General features: G+C 35.3%; 1 protein-coding gene across 6 annotated transcripts in view; it reads left to right on the plus strand.

Moving 5' to 3' along the window:
- Ten-a (tenascin accessory) overlaps positions 1-23586 on the plus strand; it is a 411424-nt gene that overhangs the window by 128132 nt on the left and 259706 nt on the right. For 3 of the 6 annotated variants that reach the window (XM_069499423.1, XM_069499424.1, XM_069499425.1), the window contains exon 5: positions 1169-1327. The exons of the other annotated variants lie outside the window; for them this stretch is intronic. In XM_069499423.1, the coding sequence (XP_069355524.1) occupies positions 1169-1327 (159 nt within the window). The remainder of the gene's footprint in view (positions 1-1168; positions 1328-23586) is intronic. 6 annotated transcript variants of the gene reach the window in all.

A 23586-nucleotide genomic window follows, 5' to 3' on the forward strand; every position in this document is an offset into this window, starting at 1 on the left:
TAACGAGCGCCACCACACCCGGTCCTCAGCCTTCCTCATCCAGCCACTTCCCGCCAGCCTCTTTATATCGTCGGTCCATCGTGCTGGAGGGCGTCCCACACTACGCTTGCTTAAACGCGGTCTCCACTCAAGGACTTTCCGGCTCCAACCGAAAAAATTATACCTAGGGTCAATTGGGATGATTCTAACGATACCCCATATATACAAGTCTGTTCAGGCAAGTTATGGTGAAATAAAGAACCTCTCATACATACATGAACCCTGAAAACATTACACTCCCTTTTTAAGCAGTCGTGTAATAAGAAAAATTACTATCACATATATTTTGAATACCATACTGTCGAGAAATGTAAGGTATGAAATATGAATAAAGCATAACACGTGTATGTAGTAGGATTCCAGTATAGTTATTGTAGATAGGAATTCCGAATGCCTATTATAAGCGTAATGCCAAGGTAGGTGCATGCCTTTGATGAGGATTCTCCGAATAGTTTCTCCGCTGATGTACGTGACTCTACGAACGTCAATTATGCTTTATGTCTCTATATTTTCATTGTTTGTTGTTATGTCTCTATATTTTCATTGTTTGTTGTAATGCAGAGAGTTTTCCAGAGAAGTAAAATAAATGTTTCGCAAAATGGCCTCAACTTGACTCCTGTTAACAAGTTCCCATGGTTTTTGATCATTTTGTAAATTGACGCTGGACCCACTTTTCCTGCATGTCCGTAATATACGAGTAGCTATCTATAAGTTAATAATTTGTCAGACCACATTAGAAACGCAGTAAAAAGAAAAGAAATTTACCATTTGATTAAAAAATTTACTACAGTATGATTTTTTGAACGAAACAGATAACAATCTTCTTACTACAATCCCCGTTTAAAAATACATTGCTACACACGAACTGAGTATCCATAACTTGCCTTGTATTATATTGGACAATGTGATTTAAGGAAAAAGTATGTTAACATTTGATTTATGTTAATGATAAGCTTACACCTGACGACAATCATGACTAAAAAAGCAATGATTAGATCTAGGTTGTAGCCCGCTTGCTTAGAAGTTGCCTATTCACTGTTACCTTGAAGGTATTAATTTAGAAATTGCAGCTTATAAAGAAATATCATATTTAATCAATAATGTTGATAAACCTTGTGTTTTATTGAAGGCCCCTCAAGTGGAGCTCAAAGCGAGCGTGAGTGTGAGTCCCCTCCGGAACCTGCACCGCCGGAGGTGCCTCCTCGAGGGCCCTCCTTGCACGTCACTCTCCGACATCGTCCGGCCCCTGACCAGTCGGCGGATTCTGACCGCCTCTTTCTGTCTGAAGGTAAGGTTTAGAAATTATAAAAGGTTAAACTCTAAAAGAGCTAATAACTTTCGTCACTAAGTATAGTATCGTTTTTACCAAAGTTAATGCTATTATAGAATAACGTCTACAAGAGATGTCGCTTATTTATTAGAAGAGTTGTGAAGTTATTAAAGTTAAACATCCCTCATCTGTTCTCTGAGCAATTACTTAGTTCTCAGATAAATTTAAATATAAATTATGAATAAATTGCTATTAGGAAACGAATAAGGTCTAAAATATCTAAAAAGGAGCAAGATGTTTTCTATGACAATGGAAAATAGCAGTTCTTTATCAGGGTATTAATAATAGGGAAAGGGACAAATGTCTATCATTCCTTTCATTCACCTGCACTTCCATTCTGACCACATACCCGTGTTCCATTGTTCAGTTATTTGGTCACTGGTTTATTAAATAACCGTATACGTAATCGAGTATCTCACTCGTATGAAAGATAATAAAATTATCCAGTATTCAAAGCGAAAATATTATTATGTAACAAAACATTACCTAACACGTAATTATGAGTGCAGCCTTTTACTTATCATAATAATTAATCACTTATTTTCTATAATTATTTTAAATATAGTATAAAAATTATTTTAAATAAATATCTATTTGTAATTTCAAGCAAATTTTTATATTTTGTAATTAACTACTTGTAGCTAATGCTCGGCATGCGTTGTTATGCGAATACCAGAAACCTTTCTGGAAGTCCATAAAGTACAAAGTTGATCATTTGGATCAACGATACGCGAACGCATAGGTGACGAACAGACAAACAGACATAATATTAATTTTTATATAACATTAATTTCCGCAAAACATTCACAATTTGGCTTATTACATGTTATGTTATGTAGAGCCTATAATATTAAAGCCTTATATTTTATGGCTGGCGGGCTATAAAAAATAAAGACGTAATAAGAATATGCCTTCGGCGGCGGTTTTGGTTTTTATCGCATATGCTTATATTGAGGTGAGCTCGGAAACTTCCATTCAATCTAACTTAGAAAATAAGCAGCCAACTGTAACAACCTGAAATCCCGTTGGCTTGTTGTATTTTTTATCTACCAGACTCACATCTGAGCCGTTTTGCACTTAATATTTTTTAATCGACTCAACAAGGAATCGTCATCATCATCGTTATGGTCAACCATCACGGGCTCACTGATGAATACTGAATAATAGATAGATCGATTATCCTTAGTTGTGACAACGCATATCAATCGATTACGACCCCAATTTGGTAACCGGATTCAGACTTCGGAGAGCACGCTACACCATCGATCCCAAATCCTCTAGTCAATCTTATAGTCTTAGGTGGTACCTACTACCTACTTGACCCTTGAGGCTATAAGTTACTAAATCATTTCCTAAAAATGTAAAATGTTATAATTTTTTTCAGCCTGTATATGCATTATCTATTGAAAATAGTCTAAAATTATTACATCGAATATTACCGACTTACAATCTTTTTAGAATTCTTGTATACATCATCATCATCATCAACAGCCCGTGGACGTTGGACATAAAAATAAATAAAATAAAATAAAATAAAATAAAATAAAATAAAAAAGCCTTTATTGTCTAATACGTTAATTCCAATTATATCTCCTATTACAATAATTTATTTATTTTTACATCATTTTGATCATAAATTCATCGTATTCGAAACCATATCAATTCATAAAAATATATCAGTTCATTCATCGTCATAATAAAATCAGTTTCTAATGTCAAAATTTATGTTTATATGTTATATTTAAGTCCCTTATATATAGTAATATATTCAGTCACGCATTAGTCGCCTCAATGGCGTAGGCCTCCCCCAAATCTCTCCAAAGCTCCCTATCTCGAGCTTTCCTCATCCAGTCCGGTCCTACAATTTGGGCAAAAATATCCCGCCATCTCTTTCTTTGTCGTCCTCTTTTCCTTTTTCTGTTTCTCGGAACCCACTCAGTCACCTTTTTTGTCCATCTCATCTTATCCAACCTACAAATATGTCCAGCCCATTTCCATTTTAATTTTATAATAATTTTCCTTACATCTGTCAGTTTGGTCATCCTCCGAATCATTTTATTTCTTACTCTATCTTTAATCTTTAGTCCCAACATACTTCTCTCCATTTTCCTTTGACATATTGCTAGTTTCTCTTCCTCTTCCTTCCTTAGAGCCCACGTTTGACATCCATATGTCAAACATGGCAATATCGCGACCTCAAATAGTTTCTTTTTTATATGGACTTTTATTTCCCTGTTTTTCATTATCTCCTTATAGCTCCAAAATTTTTTCCAAGCGATGGCAATCCTTCTCTGTATCTCCTTCTCTGTACAGCTTTCAAAAGACACAGACTGCCCTAGGTAGACATAATCTTTTACGTATTCTATCTTTTCCCCCGCTACTTTGATGTCCACCCATTCTGCATTCGTAAGGATTTTTGTTTTGGAACTGTTTAATAGTAGGCCAGCTTCCTTGCTCTCCCTTGCCAGTTCCTCTACCATCACGTTGAGATCCGATGCATTTTCCGCGAATACGACGATGTCGTCTGCAAAACGTAGATGACTAAGGAACTCGCCATCAATCCTTAGGCCTTTTTCCTCCCAGTCCAGGTTTCTAAAAATGCTTTCTAGGACTGCAGTGAAAATTTTTGGTGATAATGGGTCCCCTTGTCTGGCTCCTCTTTTGATGGGAAATTCAGCTCCTTCTCTTTCCAGTCTAATTCTTGCTCGGCATCTAGAATATACACTTTTGATTATACTTATGTATTTTTGAGAGACACCTTGTTCTAGTAATGACGACCATATTTTATTTCTATCGATAGAGTCGAAGGCTTTTTTGTAGTCGATAAAACACATGTACATCTTTATGTCATATTCGTTTGCCTTCTCTATTAATTGAGTCACTACCTGAATATGGTCTACCGTGGAGAATTTTTTCCTAAAGCCAGCTTGCTCGCATGGTTGCTGTTCATCAAGCGTATTAGTCATTCTATTCAAGAGCACTTTAGCAAAAACTTTGTAAATATTGGACATAAGACTAATCGGCCTATAGTTGCCCAACTCGTCTCTGTCACCTTTTTTAAACAAAAGTGTTATGATGGATTCTGACCACTGGTCAGGCGTCAGTTCCGTGTTCAAGATGCGACTGAAAAGAGAAATAAGCGGCTCTCGTAAAGCGTTAAGAAACGATTTTAACACCTCATTCGAGATTTGGTCGTTTCCAGGAGTTTTGCCATTCTTTTGAGTTTTTATAGCATGCTCTACCTCAGACGCTGTTATAGGTAGAGTATCATGAGATCTTTCGGGCTCGTTGGCGACGGGGTGTAAAGTTGGGAGTACATTAGTCTGGTCCACTATTCGGCTGTCTTCATATAAATTTTTATAGAATTCTGTTGCTTCCTTAATTATCTCTGGCCGTTTGAATAATATACTCCCCTTTTTATTCTTTAAATTTGTTGCCCATTCGATCTTATCACTTAGTTCTTTATATGCTTTCTTTATGGCTCCAGTTTTGGATATAAAGTTCTCAAATGTTTGCTGTCTTTGTCTCCTTTTTTCTTGTAAGATATTTCTGTTTATTTGTTTGCTTATTCGAGTTATCTTTTGCCTAATTTCTTTGGTTTTTCTTTCTTTAAAGAGTTCTTTCCGTTCTCGTAGGAGATTTATGGTTTCCTGGTTGGCATACTTATTCCTTCCTTTTTTCTGCTTCGGTATCTCTCTTAATAAGCTTTCCATTTCACTCATTATATGATTATACTGTTCTTGTACATTGTCTGTAAGTTGTAGAGACTGCATGAGTCTATGTCTCCAGTATTTCTCACACTCTTCAGAAACCTTCGGCAAACTTGTTGTACACCTACCAGGTTTAATGAATTTCCTGCTTTTCTTTAATTGTATTTTTATCTTACATCTAATCATTCGATGGTCAGTGTTAAAATTTAAATTGTTTATAATGTCAAAGTTCTGTATTTGTTTTGTACAGTTTGTTAATATATAGTCTATCTCGTTGAAGTGCTTTCCATCTGGAGACCGCCAGGTTCATTTCTTATGTGTCTTCCGTTTGAATAAGCTATTGAGTATCCGAAGATTGTGCTCCAATGCGAACTCTACCAGTTTTTGGCCTCGAGGGCTTCTCTTACCGCCTGAGTACCTACCCAGTACTCCTTCCTCCCCCTTTTGTATTTTTCCAATCTGCGCGTTAAAATCCCCGAGTACGATAAGGTTGGGTGAGTTCACAGAATCTAGAGCGGCCTCTACTGACTCGTAAAAACTTTCGATTTCTTCCTTTTCACAGTACTCTGTGGGAGCGTAAACTTGAATGATGGACCATACCTCGTTTTCTGTTGCTTGAATCTCCAGTGTTGCAACCCTGTCAGAAAATTGTTTAAAACCTAATATAAATTTTTTTAGATTACTTTTTAATAGAAATCCAACCCCATTTCTCCCCTTAGATGCCGAGGTATGGTACAAAATGTATTCTGAATACTCTTCAATTATTTCACTCTCTCTCCTTACCTCACTCAAGCCTATTATGTCCCAATTGAGATTTTTAATTGCAAACTCCAATTCTGTGAGCCTGCTGTCTGATAGTAGAGTTCGTACATTGAGGGCTGCAATGTAGAGCAAGGAGTGTTTGCATGATGAATTAGTGTGATTTTTGATGGACTTATTTGGTGATATTCTATTATTCTTCCTTGGGGGGCATTGGTTATACTTCTCCACGGGAACCAACCGGATTGGAGAAGAAGTTGTGTTATGTTTGTTTATTTTGTTTATTCTATTTTCATTGGTTGGGGGGGCCTTTGTCTGTCATTCTTCATTTGAGTGCTGTACATATGCATGCATGGTATTTTGGTATGTCCTATGTTTCTTGGCTGTATTTTGAGGTGTGTGGTTATTCTTCCAGTTGCTGTGACTTTGTGCCATCGTTGAATCATTTTTATTTTGACTTGCTGTTCTATTTGAGGTTTGTATCGGCGAAGTTGACAATTGTCTCTTTTTTTGAGTGTTACTTTTTGGTTTCTCTTTAATTATGAGCCTGTCATAATTTAAATATGCCACATTTCCTTTCTCTAGTTCTGTCTTTAACTGTGTTTTCAACATCCTTCTTTTTTCCAAAATAGGTACTGGGAATTCTTGAGATACGTGGATACCAGTGCCGTCAAGTCGTTTTTTGTTTTTTAAAATGCTAATTTTAGATCCCAAAGTTGTTAGAACTACAGAAACAGGTCTGGGCTTACTATTTCTTTTACCAAGTCTTTTGACAGATTGTATCTCCAACTCCTGGACAGGAACTCCAATTTTTTGGCCAATAATATTGATCATGGTGTTAAGTAAGTCGAAATAAGACTTTTCATTTTCAGTAACTCCAAAGAAGACCAAATTTCTCTCAACGCTGGCTTTTTCTAAATAATATAGCCTTTTCTCGTGATTGTCTGATCTTGAGCAGAGGTCCTGCAAGTCACGATTCAAGTCTTCAAATTTTTTATTCATATGTGAATTAACCTTATTCGAAATTTTGTCTTCCATTTGGGACAGTTGCAATTCCATTGCAATAAGTTTTGAGTCAATGTCATTTTTCATCCCTTGAATTAAAACTTTAATTTCCTCCATGATAGAAATCGATAAACAAGACTTCTAATAAAATAAAATAAATAATCTAGCCAACACACCTACTGCCCTCTTCTGTAGTATGTCGAAACTATTATTAGACCGTTGCTAGCAGTTCAGTCAGATAACACTAGATGGCATTTAACAAGTTAGTCCGCATCAGTTGTCATAGATGGCGTTAACTACATATTATTTTGATGATTTGCAATTTTGAATGAATAGGTAGTGTTTTTATTAAATACACAATTGCATCACTAAATATATAGTAACTTTCGCTCACTGTTCGTTTGTAGGACTAAACCCACAATTACTTTTGTTCTCCAATCGTCAGTTGTTTGCTAAAATTCTTCGCAAAGTTTGTCTGTTGTTCAACCGTTTTCTAGCACTGTATATTTTCGTTTTTTCGTCGTTTACAGTAATTTTCCGTCACTTTCCACACTTTCTTCGTAGAACTACAAATACTTTCGTTTTCCAGTCGTCAATTTTCAAATTCTTCACAATATTTGTATGTTGCTTAACCGTTATAAAGCACTGCAGACATATTTTTCGTTTTTACGTCATTCACAGTCATTTTCCATCACTATCCACAATTATCCTGGTGAATCGTCACTTGAAAAACATTTTCTATAACTTTACAGATGATTTATTGAACTTTTACAATTTAAAATTTATTTTAAAAACACAGCTGATGTAAACATTGGCACAGAGGCGCCCTCCTACGTCTGGACGTTGGACATAGGCCTTCCCTAAAGAGCGCCTCCACACCCGGTCCTCAGCCTTCCTCATCCAGCCACTTGTATACATACCTACACATACTAAATCTTTATTGACTGATTTGTTATTATTCACGCCACTATTTTTCTGACTCTATCGCTACACGTAATTTCTGTTGCGCAACCCAGTTTCACAAGATATTATCCACATAGAATTTGAATTTGAGTAATTTTTGGTTTAAATAGAATTACATTACTACAAAACAAGGGCAAATTGTGTTACTAACATCACAGTTCTCTCCCGTGATGACTACCTAAGCTAATTAAATTTCCTCGGTAAATGTACAGCCGAGTTTAGTTAAGTAGGCCCTACTCTTGTGTTAGTACTTGCGTTGAAGTTTAATCGAATTGCACCGAGCGAACAAGTTCGCGGCTGCAAGTTTACGGCCGTTGACAATTTAGCCACTTGATTTCCGGATAAGCACCTCCACCGTCGCTATACAATAATAAGGCTTTGTTTACGTTACAATGATATAGAAGTGTAAATGCCCGCTACTATTTTTTTTCCGTCGTCGATTTAAGTAACTTTCATGTGCAAGAATTCTAAAAAACATGACGTGCTAAGCGAAGCCGATTTTATAAAGTGTGTAGGTAACTATGGTAAACGGCTATGCTAAATATAATGAACAAAAGAATTTTACGAAGCGCGCTCCCCAGCGCTCTCCATACAAACTCATCTGAACACTAAGCAATCAAATTCAATGAAATTCTCTAGATAAGTTTTAGAAACAAATACTTACTTATCTATTGTCTATGGTATGCTTAGATTTTCGTAAAGAATTCACAATTACACGGGCTCAAAGCTTTGTATGTAAATCATTAAGAGCGTGTAGCTTTAAGACTAGACTACACAATTAATACAGATATTTGTAAAACCACAGAAAGACAAAAAAAACTGTAATGCTAAGAATACTTGATTTAAAGATGCTGAATTCCTTCCGATTCCTTTAGAAATCTGAAAAAGTCAAGTTACATTTAAGTCACACTTCAGAAGTAGGTATTAGTAGATGTACCTACAGTTCAGGTCAAAGTTGCGTTTCGCATCCCTAACAAAAGAAGAGAGCGGCTAAATTTGATTTGTGCGAGAACTCGATGCAGAATGAGCCGCTTTGATGTGGCGTGGCTCCCCGCGCGCCTGGGGTCTACTGAAATGGCGCGCACTTAGAGAGAAACTCTTACCGTAATTTAATTTTTATGATAGCGCATTGTAAGTATCCCAGGGAGACTTTTATTTGGATTTCCGTCGTCACTCCATACCAAGTGGCGGATGCCTTAGAACAAAAATGAACGGTACTAAAACGAATTATTTCATTTGACTGCCGATCTCAAATGTATGCAACGAGGAAAATAATGGTTTAATAATAATTTAAGTAAAAGTTTCCCGGTAACCAGAACTTAGTTACGAAGGTAAGGAATGAATTAGGCAAATCGTGATTCAAACAAGAAAATAGCTTCAAAAGGTCTTGAAAGTTTAATGGAATCGAACGGGGACCGGCCGAAGTAGTCGGAAGTTTGCGCGGGTGACAAATTGGGCACTTGACCCGCGCGCCGACCGAGCCTCCCGAGTGCTTGTTCCTCGAGGACCGTAATAAGTTTAACTTTAAGTAAACTATATTCCATTCCCTCTAATTTGTCTCTTGCTACGGTCTCGCGACACTTTTTGCAGTTTCAAATTAACAGTTTCTATTTACGTTACTTAGTATCTGCTAGGTTTCTTGTTCTCTCTTCAGTTTCAAAGGCTACGGAAATTTGTTGCCAAATTAAGTTGTTTACTCTTGAAAGTTTCTGTACATTTAAAAGGAAAGATTTCTTTTAGAATATAACACGTTACAAATAATATATCTCTATTTTGGATTTCAATTCTACAGATGGATACCAACAAGTTGTGCACATGATTTTGTGAGCAATATATATATATATATATAGAGAAACATTTTTTTTATTGAACCACCAACAGAATCATACAAAAAACCCTAAAAATTAAACTATTAAAATCCTAGGTGCTAAGTTATCATATAATTCAAATTGTAGGCGGCTACAGTATGCAAATTTAGATGGATAAGTCGTGCAAAAGAACTTAGAACTAACAGAAACAAAAAGGTAAGAAATAAAAGATATAGTGTAAGAAAACATAAATTCAACCATAAATTAATGCTTGATATCTCTATTTGAGAGTCAAGTGATTTAACAATTTTTTGTTACATTAAATGATGCTCCCAACATGGCATTAATATTTAAGCTAACATGCAATATTTTTAAAACTTGCTTAAACCTACAATTTTATCCGCGTGGATTAATCATGTGCTGAAAATGCTTTCTCAATTTACTTCGAACACTCTAAGTTATACCTCTTTAGATTAACGAATGCACTCAGCTAAAGGTTATATTAAGTATATTATTAAAGTTAAACATTTTGTTTGCATAGGTTTACTTTGAAATCAAAGCGTGTCGTGCATACTTTTGATGCGTGTACAAAGCTCTTCAGTAAGACAGACTCAAATGAATGTTAGTAAAAATACTTACACTTTGTTTTTTTACTTTTAGTTTTATCATATTTTGAGATACTTTAAAACAAGAAGAGTAAAATATAACTAATGTAAACTTAAGGGTTTCAGTAGCAGCAGAATGCAATAACATTCCATAAAAAGCAATAAGTTTCGCCGTCTCAAGTTTACCGAGCTTTTTGAAAATTGAAACCTGTCGGGATTCACCGTAATTTAATTTTTGCGATGCTGTATTGTTAGAGCTTTCAAAAGGGCTCTTTGCAGTGAAACTCAGAATATTGTCGCCTTTGCATACGAAAATAAATTTCTATTTCTTTCTTATTTAATTTTCACGAACTTTAGATATTTATTATGTACCTACATCATCGTAGATCGTCTTTATTTTGAATTTAGAATTAAACTACTTAATTTGTTTTATCTGCCGTCCTATTTTTAACACGCGCGCCATACCAAAAAACGAACTAAAATGTAAAAAAACCATTTAAAATGATGTTTCTTTTAAATTTAATTAAAATTAATACCTGTGTTACTTGGGTTGATGTGACGTGGAAGGATTTTAACATTACCCCATACATCTAATTTGTTTAGGCTGTTAGAAGCTATATCGGAATTAATAAACTCACATATATACATACATACATGAACACTGAAAACATTACACTCATTTATTGGCCAGTCGTGTTAAAAGCGATTAGCTGCAAAAAGTAGTTTTTCAGCTACCAGCAAAACATTTTCAAAAACTGATGTTTGACATGCGAAAAAGGTCTTCAGTTAGTTTTTAGTTTGGTCTTACGTATCATTCTTTATACAAACATCCTCTTTAGACAATTCATACATTTATTGAACTCAAAAACGAAAATCATAACTTAATCTATGCAGTGAAATAGTAAAAGAGCCGATGTTTACCAAAAAATCACTGTAGACATTGTTTTGATTTTAATACGGCTCACGCTTTTATGGTTTAAGGCTCCCTGCATAGTTTTAGCATTTTTCATTTTTTCATTTATCCGGTTAACATTTTCACGACATACATTTATTTTACGAGCGAATTGTTGTGTATAAAACGGTATTTTGAAAACATTGTACCTACCCGTTTTCATAAACTTTTAACCGCTCATAAAAGTGTCCTCTGTCGCGATCAAATCTGACATTGTCATGTTTGGAGTGGAGGCTCCTCGATCCCGATGCTCTACTCGCGAGCCGGAGTTCTAAACATCCCTCGTCTGGAAGCCACTTAAGTGCTCATAAAACACTCATACGAGGAGCTATCTACATCGATTCTTTACTTCTTTTGTGTTATTTGCATCCCTGTGGCCTGCTTCACATGCACGCTTTGTCGGATTATCGATTTCAGCGCTGTATATAATATATAAAAAGTGCAGTTCGGGCGTAGGGGTTAAGTTTATTGGTGAATCAATGTTAAATATTTAATAAAAATAATCTATGATAGAAAATATCAAGTACCTTATCTGCGTTATTTAACGTATCTACTTACACAAAATGTAAGTCCAAATATGTTTTGTTTCCTTGTTTCTTTGGTACAAATTTGCTACAAACAGAAAAAAAACGCGCTAAGCGACAAACCTCAGTTTTAAGTTTCAAATGCTCACTGTAAAATCTGATTTTAGAACTTATCATGTGCAACTACATCAGACATCACAAAAATTTAAAACATAAAATTTTGTAAACATAAACGTCGTAGTATCTACGTACTTGGACAGACAAATAGTGTCTGTCAGAAATGAGAATTTCTTACTGCAAAATAATTGTGGACACAACTTAGTCGCCTGCAAGTATATTAAGTAGATATATGCAAAACGGATATGAATAGAGGTCGGCACTGAGCCTGACATATTTGCGGATAACAAAAGAATGCTGAAACAGTAACATGATACGTTGGGCACTTGAAGATAATACTTTCTGCTATAATTGCCATTGTAGGCTACGTAAAAATATGTTTGTTCGAAAAAGCAGCTCTATTTTTAGTACCTATTATAAATTTTATTTAAAAAAAAAAGATAGTGCCCGGCATGGATTGCAATTATTTGCAATGCGACTCACACAGAACGTTTTGTTGATGGCACTAGCTATGTCGGATACCTGTCGGATGTCCTGCAAGGCCCGACAACAACTGTACTAAGTTACAACTCAATCAGATGAACGATGTCAGAACGCATAATTATGTAACATGCAGACAGACAGACAAACATTATTTTCTAGCTGATGCCCGAAACTTAGTCCTGGTAGGTACCTATATCACCGGTTTTTTAAAAATCCCTGGGAAGTTTGATTTTCTTAAAAAAGGTAAGTACCTACTTAAGTATCATAATATAATTTCCACGATGCGCGAGCTATGTGCCTTGTGCTCTGTACCGAAAACCGATACACACCGTACAAAAGTATTACAAAAATTCAGTTTATGCAATAACATGAGGTTTATTCACGCATTATGATGACTTGAATGATAAACTTGTAATTCAAGTAGGTAGAGCAAATGATCAAGTGCGCGATACGTCACAGTAACAGGGACCACTTTAAAGTTTTTCCGCGTAGCACCGTACAGATCCATCCGCGAGAGAGCCCGATAAATGATTGATGGCGGCCTTCCAAGTATAAACTCGATTATCCGTTGAGACGCGAACAACTTACAAGTTTTATGTAACGATGGATCAGGATTATTTGAAAGTTTCCCGAAATCGACCCACAAAATCATATTTGAGTTGAATATCAACGACAGCGCTCTTGGATTGAATAGAAACTTCATAGTCAATGTACTCAGAACAGTTTTTGTCTAGAAACTAGCAAAATTGAAACTGTCCGTTCTTCAAAGGCATGTACAGTACGCGGCCGAAAGTAATGTACATCGACCTTTACAAGGAGATAGCTTTGTAGAGAACTGTCTATGTCGTTGAGACTGACAAAACGTCATATAGGTATGAGTGACAGAGACAACGCTCTACAAAGCCGAAATGTCATTATGTCATTGTATACAATGTATTGTCACACATTATTTTCGGCCGCGTACTGAATAAGAGTAATTAGGTACAGCCAGCTTCCTTGAGAGCAAAATTACAGTGCGTTTCTTTCAGACCAGACCTCTTAGGTACTGTGACTTATGTAACTAACTTGGGTTGTACGCTTTGTACGACACCAAAGGTACCTTATTATTTAAGTTGCTTGCAATATTTTTTTTTATAACTACCTTTGTTTCGTGGTTTTCCATCAGTATTTATTTAGTACTTATTAGTGTACATACTGAATTATATTATAGGAGAATAATACATATTAGTATCTGCATTATATAATAAAGAAATAAAATATTACCTATTACTTGTAATATATTATTTATTTAACGTATAAAGCAAGCGTTTTAATATTAAAGCTCTCGGCGCATGGGAATTAAAAATCGGTACTGCGGTGTTTCATTAGCATGTTTCAATATTAGTTTGCTCTGAGGAAACCAACGATGCGCGACGAAAGAAGATTGTTTCGTCGTTTATTATTCCAAGCTTTAATCAAGGATAGTCCTAGCCGTCTGGAGACCATCCATCGTCGCTACTTATAAGTACTAGTATGGCGGCTTAACCCACCTGGAAGTGTTATAGCGTCGGTGGTACATATATGAAATTCCGCCAAAAGGAGATCTTTTAGAGAAGATAATAACGAAAGTTCATAAAGTAACGTAATGTTGGCAAAGGATTCCAAGATATGTACACTGAACTGTTATGTACCTTTTTATATAAAAATATTCTTAATCTCCTTTTTACAGGAAACGTTTTATTTCAAATAATAATTAATTTTAGTCATAAAATTCTTATCAGGAAAGAGGTCGCAAAAAATTGCCGAAATGGGGTAGATAACCGATGGAAAATCAGAAGTACTGGGTTATGTACCTACTTACAGCTTTACTATGAATGCAAAAAGCAAGGAACTAATTTAGTCCATGGGTCTAGTCTAGCTAGCCTATAGTCTACTAGAACAGAATCATCATCATCATCATGATTAAACCATCTCCGGCCTAAACCCTTTTCATTCTGAGAGGAGACTGGTCCTCTCAGAATGAAAAGGTTGTTGGTTATAGTTCGCCACGCTAGCCCAGTGTGAATTTGCAGACTTCACACACCTTTGAGAACATTACAGAGAATTCTCATGTAGGCTTCCTAACGATGTTTTCCTTCACCGTCAAAGATAAATATATTATTTTCGTATATCCATACTAATATTAATATTATAATTGCGAAATTATTTATTTGGTCAATTTTCCCCGCAAAATTAGCTGATGCAATTTATAGAACGATCGTGTCGGTTTACGGTCGCTACCAAGAGCTGTCACATTAATCGCGTTCAAAATACTTACCTTGGAAAAAGTTCATTACTAGCGAACGCTGTCCGTACTGGATTTTATATGACTGGATAGATAAGATAAAAACATTGGTATTTATCAGTAGGCGCGTCACATACGCAAAATAAGAGAAAAAAATGTAGTGCGGAAATTCGGAATATTTGTGCCAGCAATTTGAATTTTTATATTTATTTTTTCTTGTATAAATAAAACAATTTCCAATCAATTGTATTGTTTATTGTCCTTAACCAGTTCATTGGCATAATGTTTATTTGGGTCGGGCCTTGTGGCCTATATTTTGGATTTCCCTATCATACTCTGCAGCGCTCTCCATACAAACTTAGTATTTGAATATTAACCAATCAAATTCGAAGAAATTTTGAAGACACGTTTTAGAAACCAATATCTGTGTCGGTAGTTTGTTACATTTCCATAAAAATACCTAATTTTACACGGGTTAAAAGCTCTGTATGTACATGTCCTTGAGCCTCTATAACTTGAAATCAATAATTTAACGGAAATCTGGCAAACTAAAGACACAGATTCGTTCCTAGAGGTAACATTGAGTTTCATCATGATCAACCTATCGCTGGCTCACTACTGAGAACGGACCTCCTTTCAGAATGAGAAGGGTTTAGCCATGGTCCACCACGCTGGTCAAGTGCGGATTTGAGTATAATTGGTTAGTATTAAAATGAGGAATGGCAACCTCGTACCGGAAAACGCAGTGTTAGAACCCCACTAGGTGGACGGGTGACATCGCAGGGAGCCGCTAGATCCAGGCGGCGCAAGACCGTGGCGTGTAGAAGTCCCTACAAGAGACCTATGTCCAGCAGTGGACGTCTATCAGTTTTTGTTGTTGATGATGATGATGATTTAAATGAGAGCCAAACTACGTTTGTTTGGAGTGCACTACGAATAAACTTCTCTTAAAAATCGACGGCTTTATTGAAAGTAGATCAAGGAGCCACGTCAAAGGTGTGTAGTACAAGTTTTTGTTCAACAAACAGAGACAAAGCAATAGAAATAAGGGTGTGTACAAATCGTTTTCTTTGATAGAACGTGCGCTGTGTTCATTCGGGTGGAATAACTCGAAAGGTTTGCGCACTCAAGTCGACTCCGCGCCTCGCGTTTCCCTCAAATAGGATTTAGTCAGGCTAGTTCACAGACTGTTTATGGTTTGCTTCATTCATATTTGCGATAATGTATTTCCTGAAACTAATAATTTATTTTACAAAATAATACCAAAATTCAAAGTAATAAAGACCAAAATCATCAAACAATGCGTGTTACGGATGATTGAGAGAGTTCTGCTCAGAGTTTGCTCTACGTGTCCAATCTAAATTCCTAAAACCTTTTCGCGCGCTTGATTTTGGGGAAATTCATCGTACCTCTCATCTTTCTCATACCATGTCAGGTGAAAAACAAACAGGTTACCCACGTGCGCCGGCAATTTCGGTCGAGCGTACGGCGTCACCTTAAGTGGCAATGGGGGGGACACAAAGTTCAGATCACTCACTGATGATGCTGGTGGCCCAAGGTGCTTGAATGTAGACGCCACACTGTTGGTAGAGCCATGTTGTTTTTTGGGATATGTCTGACATCAAACAAGTTATAGGGAGCCGCTAGAATTTAGATACACGCGACAGTTATATCTTTTCATATTTCATGTATGCCTACTTTAGAGCCACTCAATACAGGTTAAGACTCTACGACCGTTCAGAAAGTATAATCTGTTAAGGTCTCTCTCCGTGCGTCGTAGTCATCATTGCTGGAAGTCGTGACCCCCTTCCATTAACCACTTAATGGTGGGAGTTTTTTAGTATAGTATTGCGTTAGCTTCCCAGGTTAATCCGCATAGGCACATCTGTGACATCTCGACTAATAGAATGAGATTTCGACTAAGGTTTTTAGAGTTATTGTCCAACTAGCTGATGATTTAGGTTTTTAAAAATCCTGTGGGAACTTTTTGATTTTCCGGGATAAAAAGTAGCCTATGTCACTCTCCAGGTTTTTATCTATACTCACGCAAAAAATCACGTCAATCCGTTGCACCGTTGCGACGTGATTGAAGGTCAAACCAACAAACCAACAAACATACAAACCAACAAACAAACACAATTTTGTATTTCTAATAAGGGTAGGTGGTAGTTTTCTTGGTATAGTATTGCGTTGGCTTCCCAGGTTAATTTGCATATAGGCACATCTCAACTAATAGAACGAGATTTCGACTAAGCTATTGTCTAATTATTATTTTAATATTAATACTCTCCGTACCCGGAGGAAACGAAAAGGCTAAATTTGGATCTCCAAGGTCAGTCACCTATTTAGTTACCGATTCGGGTCAACGTTGCTTAACCATCAAAATCGATTAATATGCATTTTAACTACTAGACCACGTACCCTCAAAAAAGGTATCGACAAGAAAATCAGGAGTTTTCAAAAAGACAGCTGGAATCAAATGTGTCTGGTTTTGTACTTTAGTTTTTTTAAGAATTAAACACAACGTGTAAGGTAATTAAGATTAAGTAGGTTTTCATTCCAGTAAAATGTAGGCAGTGCAATAAGGGTGTGCATAAATCGTATCCTTTGATAGAAGCTCAGGTGGAATAACTCGAAACGTTTGCGCACTCAAGCTGACATTAGGGTTTTACGTTTTTCTCAAGTGGGGATTAAAGTCACAAAGTTTGTAATCTGCGTATATCGTCTAAGTTTTATTTTAATCATTGTTGGTACCTCAGAAAAAGTAAAAAAAACCAGTTGCGTAAAAAGCGAACTAAAAGATGGAAACATAAAAAGATACGTAGGAAAGTAGTACTGTATTATATAATGGAAATCCTATAATCATTGTTATTGAATTGCATTGAATTGAATTAAAAGGTGATAGCTAAAGTCATGGAATCTGTGAAGTGATCCAAATTGAAGATTGTAGGTTAAAATACCGTTAGGCTAATACGAGATCGTACCCTACTCCTAGCATAAGCTTTACGCTTGATTGGTGGCGAATATGTCATGGTAACATGGCCTTGGTGATGCCACATAGGTATATACTTCAAGATATTCTAGATGATTATAAAGTATCCATATTCAGTGTTTTAGTTCTGAAGTCTACACCCAATAATATTATGAGCATAAATCGTTTCTTTGATATACATAGGTGCACTCAGGTGGAATAACTGAAAGCGTTTGCGTCGTCCCTCAAGAGGGATTTAGTCAGACTAGTTCACAGAATGTTTATTGTAGTTTTGTTCGAGTGTGTTATATTACGATAAAATTGGATACATAATTATTATGCTAAAATTCATCTAATCATAAACTTGGGAGTCTGAAGTAAATGTTTGTTGTGATGTTTAAAACAGAATCGTTATTCCGTTTCCGGATACAATGTCAATGTTCCTAGTTTCTTACTGTCATCATACAATACAATAGTGTAAAACTATTATTGTTTATTCTTGTTTAATTTGGTATCTAGGAATATGAAAATATGAAAAATAATATTATATAAATTATCAATACATGTCACTAATTATTCATTGTAAATTAAATATTGTCAATATACTAAGAGTGACATTATATTAAGCTATTGTCAACATACAGTTGGCAATAGCTATTATGTGAAATAATAATGTTGTGTAAACTGACAATTTAAGTCGCTTATTATTATTGTAAATTATTAATACGTAGACCATCAATGTCACTGATTTTATTATTGTAAATTGGGTGTGTCAACATACCTTTTGTCAACAAACCTAAAATAAATAATGAATAAGATCATGTGATAGTCGATATCCGCCTTGTTTGCGATGGCAGTGTTATAAAAGTACCCTACCTCGACAGAGAGGGGACAGTCTTGTATCGACAGCCCAGAGCAAACACAGCGGACCTTACTGAAGTTAAGTATTCTTATATTTTATTATAATGTAATAATGTAATGTAATCATTTGCCTTTTATAGGTTACCTGTTGTAACTGTGTACCAAATATGTACCTACTACTTTACTCAACGTTCTAATCTTTTAAAAGATGTGTGTTATGGAGTTTCTTTGCCCTTTCTTCTCCATGACTAAACACCTTAGCGAAACGGGTGGTAGATTCATTTTAATATAAATAGATCAATGCTGAACAATACAATTCAATTGTTATTCGACTTGGTTGGTTTTACTTCTGTATTTATCACCTACCCTCTTGTGCTATTTATTTTATACATTGAGATAAAAGTAAACACTAGGTTGTTAGCTTCTAATTATTATAGAAGCCTGTTTAGATGATTAGGATTCTTACTTTGAAATAATACGGCAGATGCTTTGCTTGAATTTTAATAACTTAATATTGGCCTTACCTGACAAAAATTTACAAGTACCTACATTTTCAAATAATTGATAAATGATAACTTTCATTAGTAATCATTGGATTTAATTTATCATCACTATTAAAGCCCACTGTCTTAACTTCTCTCTTCTTTATACAAAAATCTCACATCAGAAGTGGGATACGATAATTCTTTTCTTGTCGAAATACTAATACTTTTCAAATGCTTTCAGCAATCGTGGATACGGCTTCTCCTCGAAGCGACAGGCTACCGCCTGTCGTCGGTGGCACTTGATGTTGGTGCCCGATGATCCCAAAGCGAGGGGCAACTCTGTTGTCAGTGGCACTTGGTGCTGGTGTGGCATCGCCGGTTGAAAACGTCGCGTCGTTGAGCAAGCTAAGTACAATTTTGTGCGTTGTGTGTGAAGAAAAGTGTAAATTTAAAACCACGATTTTGTGGTATAGTTTATATGAAAAAAGTTTCTGTGAGGTGAATCAGAGAAGATTTTTAATTAGTTAGATAAACCACGTGTTGTGGTATAATTTATTTGGATAAGAATAAGTCTAGTTAGGGTCAGATTGGCCGAGCGGTTTTTGATAAAGTATATAAATAATGTTAAATCATTTAGAAATAATGATGTACAAGGAATAACAAACATATCAGTAAGTTTGCTTTTGAAAAATTGCATCGTACTTACAGCTCGAAACTTGAAGAAATTACTTTATTCTGATTTATGTAACTTAAACATAAACTATATTTGTTAATTTTCTTTTTTTTAAATAATTCAATTATTTTCTTTTTCTTAAAACAACGTAAAGCAGAGTGCCTACTCAAGTACTTTTTTTTTCTGTTTAGTGATGCTATCAGAACATTTAATTTTATAAATAACTACGTTACAACGTGTTATTAATTTATTCTTGTTTTGAGTTGGTTTGATGTACATACAGTACACTTGTTTATAAGACATAATCAACAAAGAAAACATATTCTCTTCTACTCTAATTTTGGTCTGACGTCTAGCTATTCTAGTTTTTATGACAGTAACATTGACATTGAATCATTGAATATCGTTTTGTGAATGAAGCAATCTTATATTTTTTTATGTCGGTACTTTTGTTGCCGCTGTTCATTTAAGTTCACTGGCTGCATTTTTCTATTTTCCTATGTACTTCGGGAACGAAGTACTTATCAAGATGGCCGAATTGTAATAAAACATTCTAATAATTTATGCTAAATGACAGAAGCAGAACAGACAAAAAAAAAAGAAAAAAAAAATTTTTTTTGGCATACGATACAAAATGTTAAGACTCCCAATGGGACAAAATGTTAAGACTCACTATGTGACAAATGTTAAGACTCCCAATGGGACAAAATGTTAAGACTCGCTATGTGACAAATGTTAAGACTCCCAATGGGACAAAATGTTAAGACTCACTATGTGACAAAATGTTAAGACTCCCAATGGGACAAAATGTTAAGACTCGCAATATGACAAAATGTTAAGACTCCCAATGGGACAAAGTTAGTGAGGTCTGCCTGGTGCTAATCATTGCTAGTACTAAGTAATCATTTTGTTGGTCTAGTAATGTTAGATGGCTCGACTTGATTACACCACTGGTGTGATACATCCAGTAATGTCCTGGTAGCAGTTAGGACAGTTAGTTAGGCTGCCTGGCGCTTATCATTACTAGACCCACTGCAAAAAAAAAAAAAAAGAGTGGTTAGTAATGTTAAATGGCTTGACTTGACAATGCTGGTATTACACCATTGGTGTGATACATCTTATTGGTGCTAATCCAGTAATGTCCTGGTAGCAGTTAGGACAGTTAGTTAGGCTGCCTGGCGCTTATCATTACTAGCTCCACTGCAAAAAAAAAAAAAAAAGAGTGGTTAGTAATGTTAAATGGCTTGACTTGACAGTGCTGGTATTACACCATTGGTGTGATACATCTTATTGGTGCTACTCCAGTAATGTCCTGGTAGCGGTTAGGCCAGTTAGTTAGGGCTGCTGGCACTAATCATTACTAGTACCAATAAAAAAATAAAAAAAGTAAAAAAAATATTGGTTGGTAATGTTAGACGGCTTGTTCGGACGGTGCCAGTAAGTAGCGAGGTCTAGTAATGACCTCTACTGGGCAAGAGTCTAGTACAAGACCCCTTGCTTTATAAAACTAATAATAATTAAAAAAAAAAACTATACATATTATACAAAAAAAAAAATTAAATTATGGGGCGCAGCCAGTTAGGGACAGTTAAACTAGGTAGCTGTAGCTTATAGATCTTTTTAGCTTACAGTTATTTTTTTTTATTTAGCTCTTAGCTAGATTTTTTTTTTCTTTTCTCTCCGTATTTCCCTATGTACTTCGGGAGCGAAGTACTTGTCAGTATGGCCGTGTTATATTACGATAAAATTGGATACATAATTATTATGCTAAAATTCATCTAATCATAAACTTGGGAGTCTGAAGTAAATGTTTGTTGTGATGTTTAAAACAGAATCGTTATTCCGTTTCCGGATACAATGTCAATGTTCCTAGTTTCTTACTGTCATCATACAATACAATAGTGTAAAACTATTATTGTTTATTCTTGTTTAATTTGGTATCTAGGAATATGAAAATATGAAAAATAATATTATATAAATTATCAATACATGTCACTAATTATTCATTGTAAATTAAATATTGTCAATATACTAAGAGTGACATTATATTAAGCTATTGTCAACATACAGTTGGCAATAGCTATTATGTGAAATAATAATGTTGTGTAAACTGACAATTTAAGTCGCTTATTATTATTGTAAATTATTAATACGTAGACCATCAATGTCACTGATTTTATTATTGTAAATTGGGTGTGTCAACATACCTTTTGTCAACAAACCTAAAATAAATAATGAATAAGATCATGTGATAGTCGATATCCGCCTTGTTTGCGATGGCAGTGTTATAAAAGTACCCTACCTCGACAGAGAGGGGACAGTCTTGTATCGACAGCCCAGAGCAAACACAGCGGACCTTACTGAAGTTAAGTATTCTTATATTTTATTATAATGTAATAATGTAATGTAATCATTTGCCTTTTATAGGTTACCTGTTGTAACTGTGTACCAAATATGTACCTACTACTTTACTCAACGTTCTAATCTTTTAAAAGATGTGTGTTATGGAGTTTCTTTGCCCTTTCTTCTCCATGACTAAACACCTTAGCGAAACGGGTGGTAGATTCATTTTAATATAAATAGATCAATGCTGAACAATACAATTCAATTATTATTCGACTTGGTTGGTTTTACTTCTGTATTTATCACCTACCCTCTTGTGCTATTTATTTTATACATTGAGATAAAAGTAAACACTAGGTTGTTAGCTTCTAATTATTATAGAAGCCTGTTTAGATGATTAGGATTCTTACTTTGAAATAATACGGCAGATGCTTTGCTTGAATTTTAATAACTTAATATTGGCCTTACCTGACAAAAATTTACAAGTACCTACATTTTCAAATAATTGATAAATGATAACTTTCATTAGTAATCATTGGATTTAATTTATCATCACTATTAAAGCCCACTGTCTTAACTTCTCTCTTCTTTATCTAAATCTCTCAAGTGCAATAAAAAATATTTTTCATGTAGCTAAAACTTAGGAAGACAAGGTATTTTTCACATAACAAAAACGTATGAAGACAAGAGTTCATACAAGGACATAGATTATGCGTAGATTCATACAAATTATTTCTTTGATTCGTTCGAACAAAACTGTTATACGGCCACAATTAGTGTTAGTAGCATTTAAGTAGGTATGGAAGACGAGTATCTAAACAGGTAAAAAGAAAAATCCTGGCTCACTCCCGATTTACCCGTCAACACCCAGCCCAAACCCTTGGCCTTAGAAAGCTGAATTTTTGCAGAGAGGTTGCGATCATAGTGTAGACAAAAAATGAGGCCAGATTATTCGAAATTTCCTCGGTAAGGGAATAAAGAGGATTTATATTTTCGCCAAACAAAGCCGTGGGAAATCACTAGTTTATTATTACTGTTTAGTTGATAATGCAATTTGTAGATATACTTTGTCAATATTAAGTAGGTATGTACAACACTTATTGAAAAGTGTTTCGTTGATAAAATAACATTATTATAATGCTTCATTAACACAAGGGTAGGGCTCTAATAGTGTATAGATTAGGATATATTATTTTGTTCTTCTCAAGTAGGTAAAAGACGGAAAGACGAGGAGATTGGCGATAAAAAATAATTGGACATAATATATTGTACGATGTCTCGCCTAGGATACTCGAGGGTGTATTTATTTTAAAGTGATAATAACAATTTTGTTCCACCTATTCGAGTCATGTCGTACAACAAAGTACCAGGCTGTGCGCTGTTCTCATTTATACTTAATCCCATTTGATATATTGGTCCATTATGAGTCCTGTCCCAGCATCTTCGTGCCGAGATTGTAAGAAAATACCAAGTACCGAGTGCAATACACCTTGATAGACAGATACTTTCTGAAACAACTGAAGCCTTTATCTTATACCAGGTGATGCCCGCGACTTCGTCCGCGTGGATTTAGGTTTTTAAAAATCCCTTGTCCTTATAAAAGCTTATGTCCTTCCCCGGGATGTAAGCTAACTCTGCACTAAATTTCATCGAAATCGGTTAAACTGTTGGGCTGTGAAAAGGTAACAAACTGAA

The sequence above is a fragment of the Maniola hyperantus genome, chromosome 6 (genome assembly GCF_902806685.2).
Source record: "Maniola hyperantus chromosome 6, iAphHyp1.2, whole genome shotgun sequence".
NCBI classification, from domain to species: Eukaryota; Metazoa; Arthropoda; class Insecta; order Lepidoptera; family Nymphalidae; genus Maniola; species Maniola hyperantus.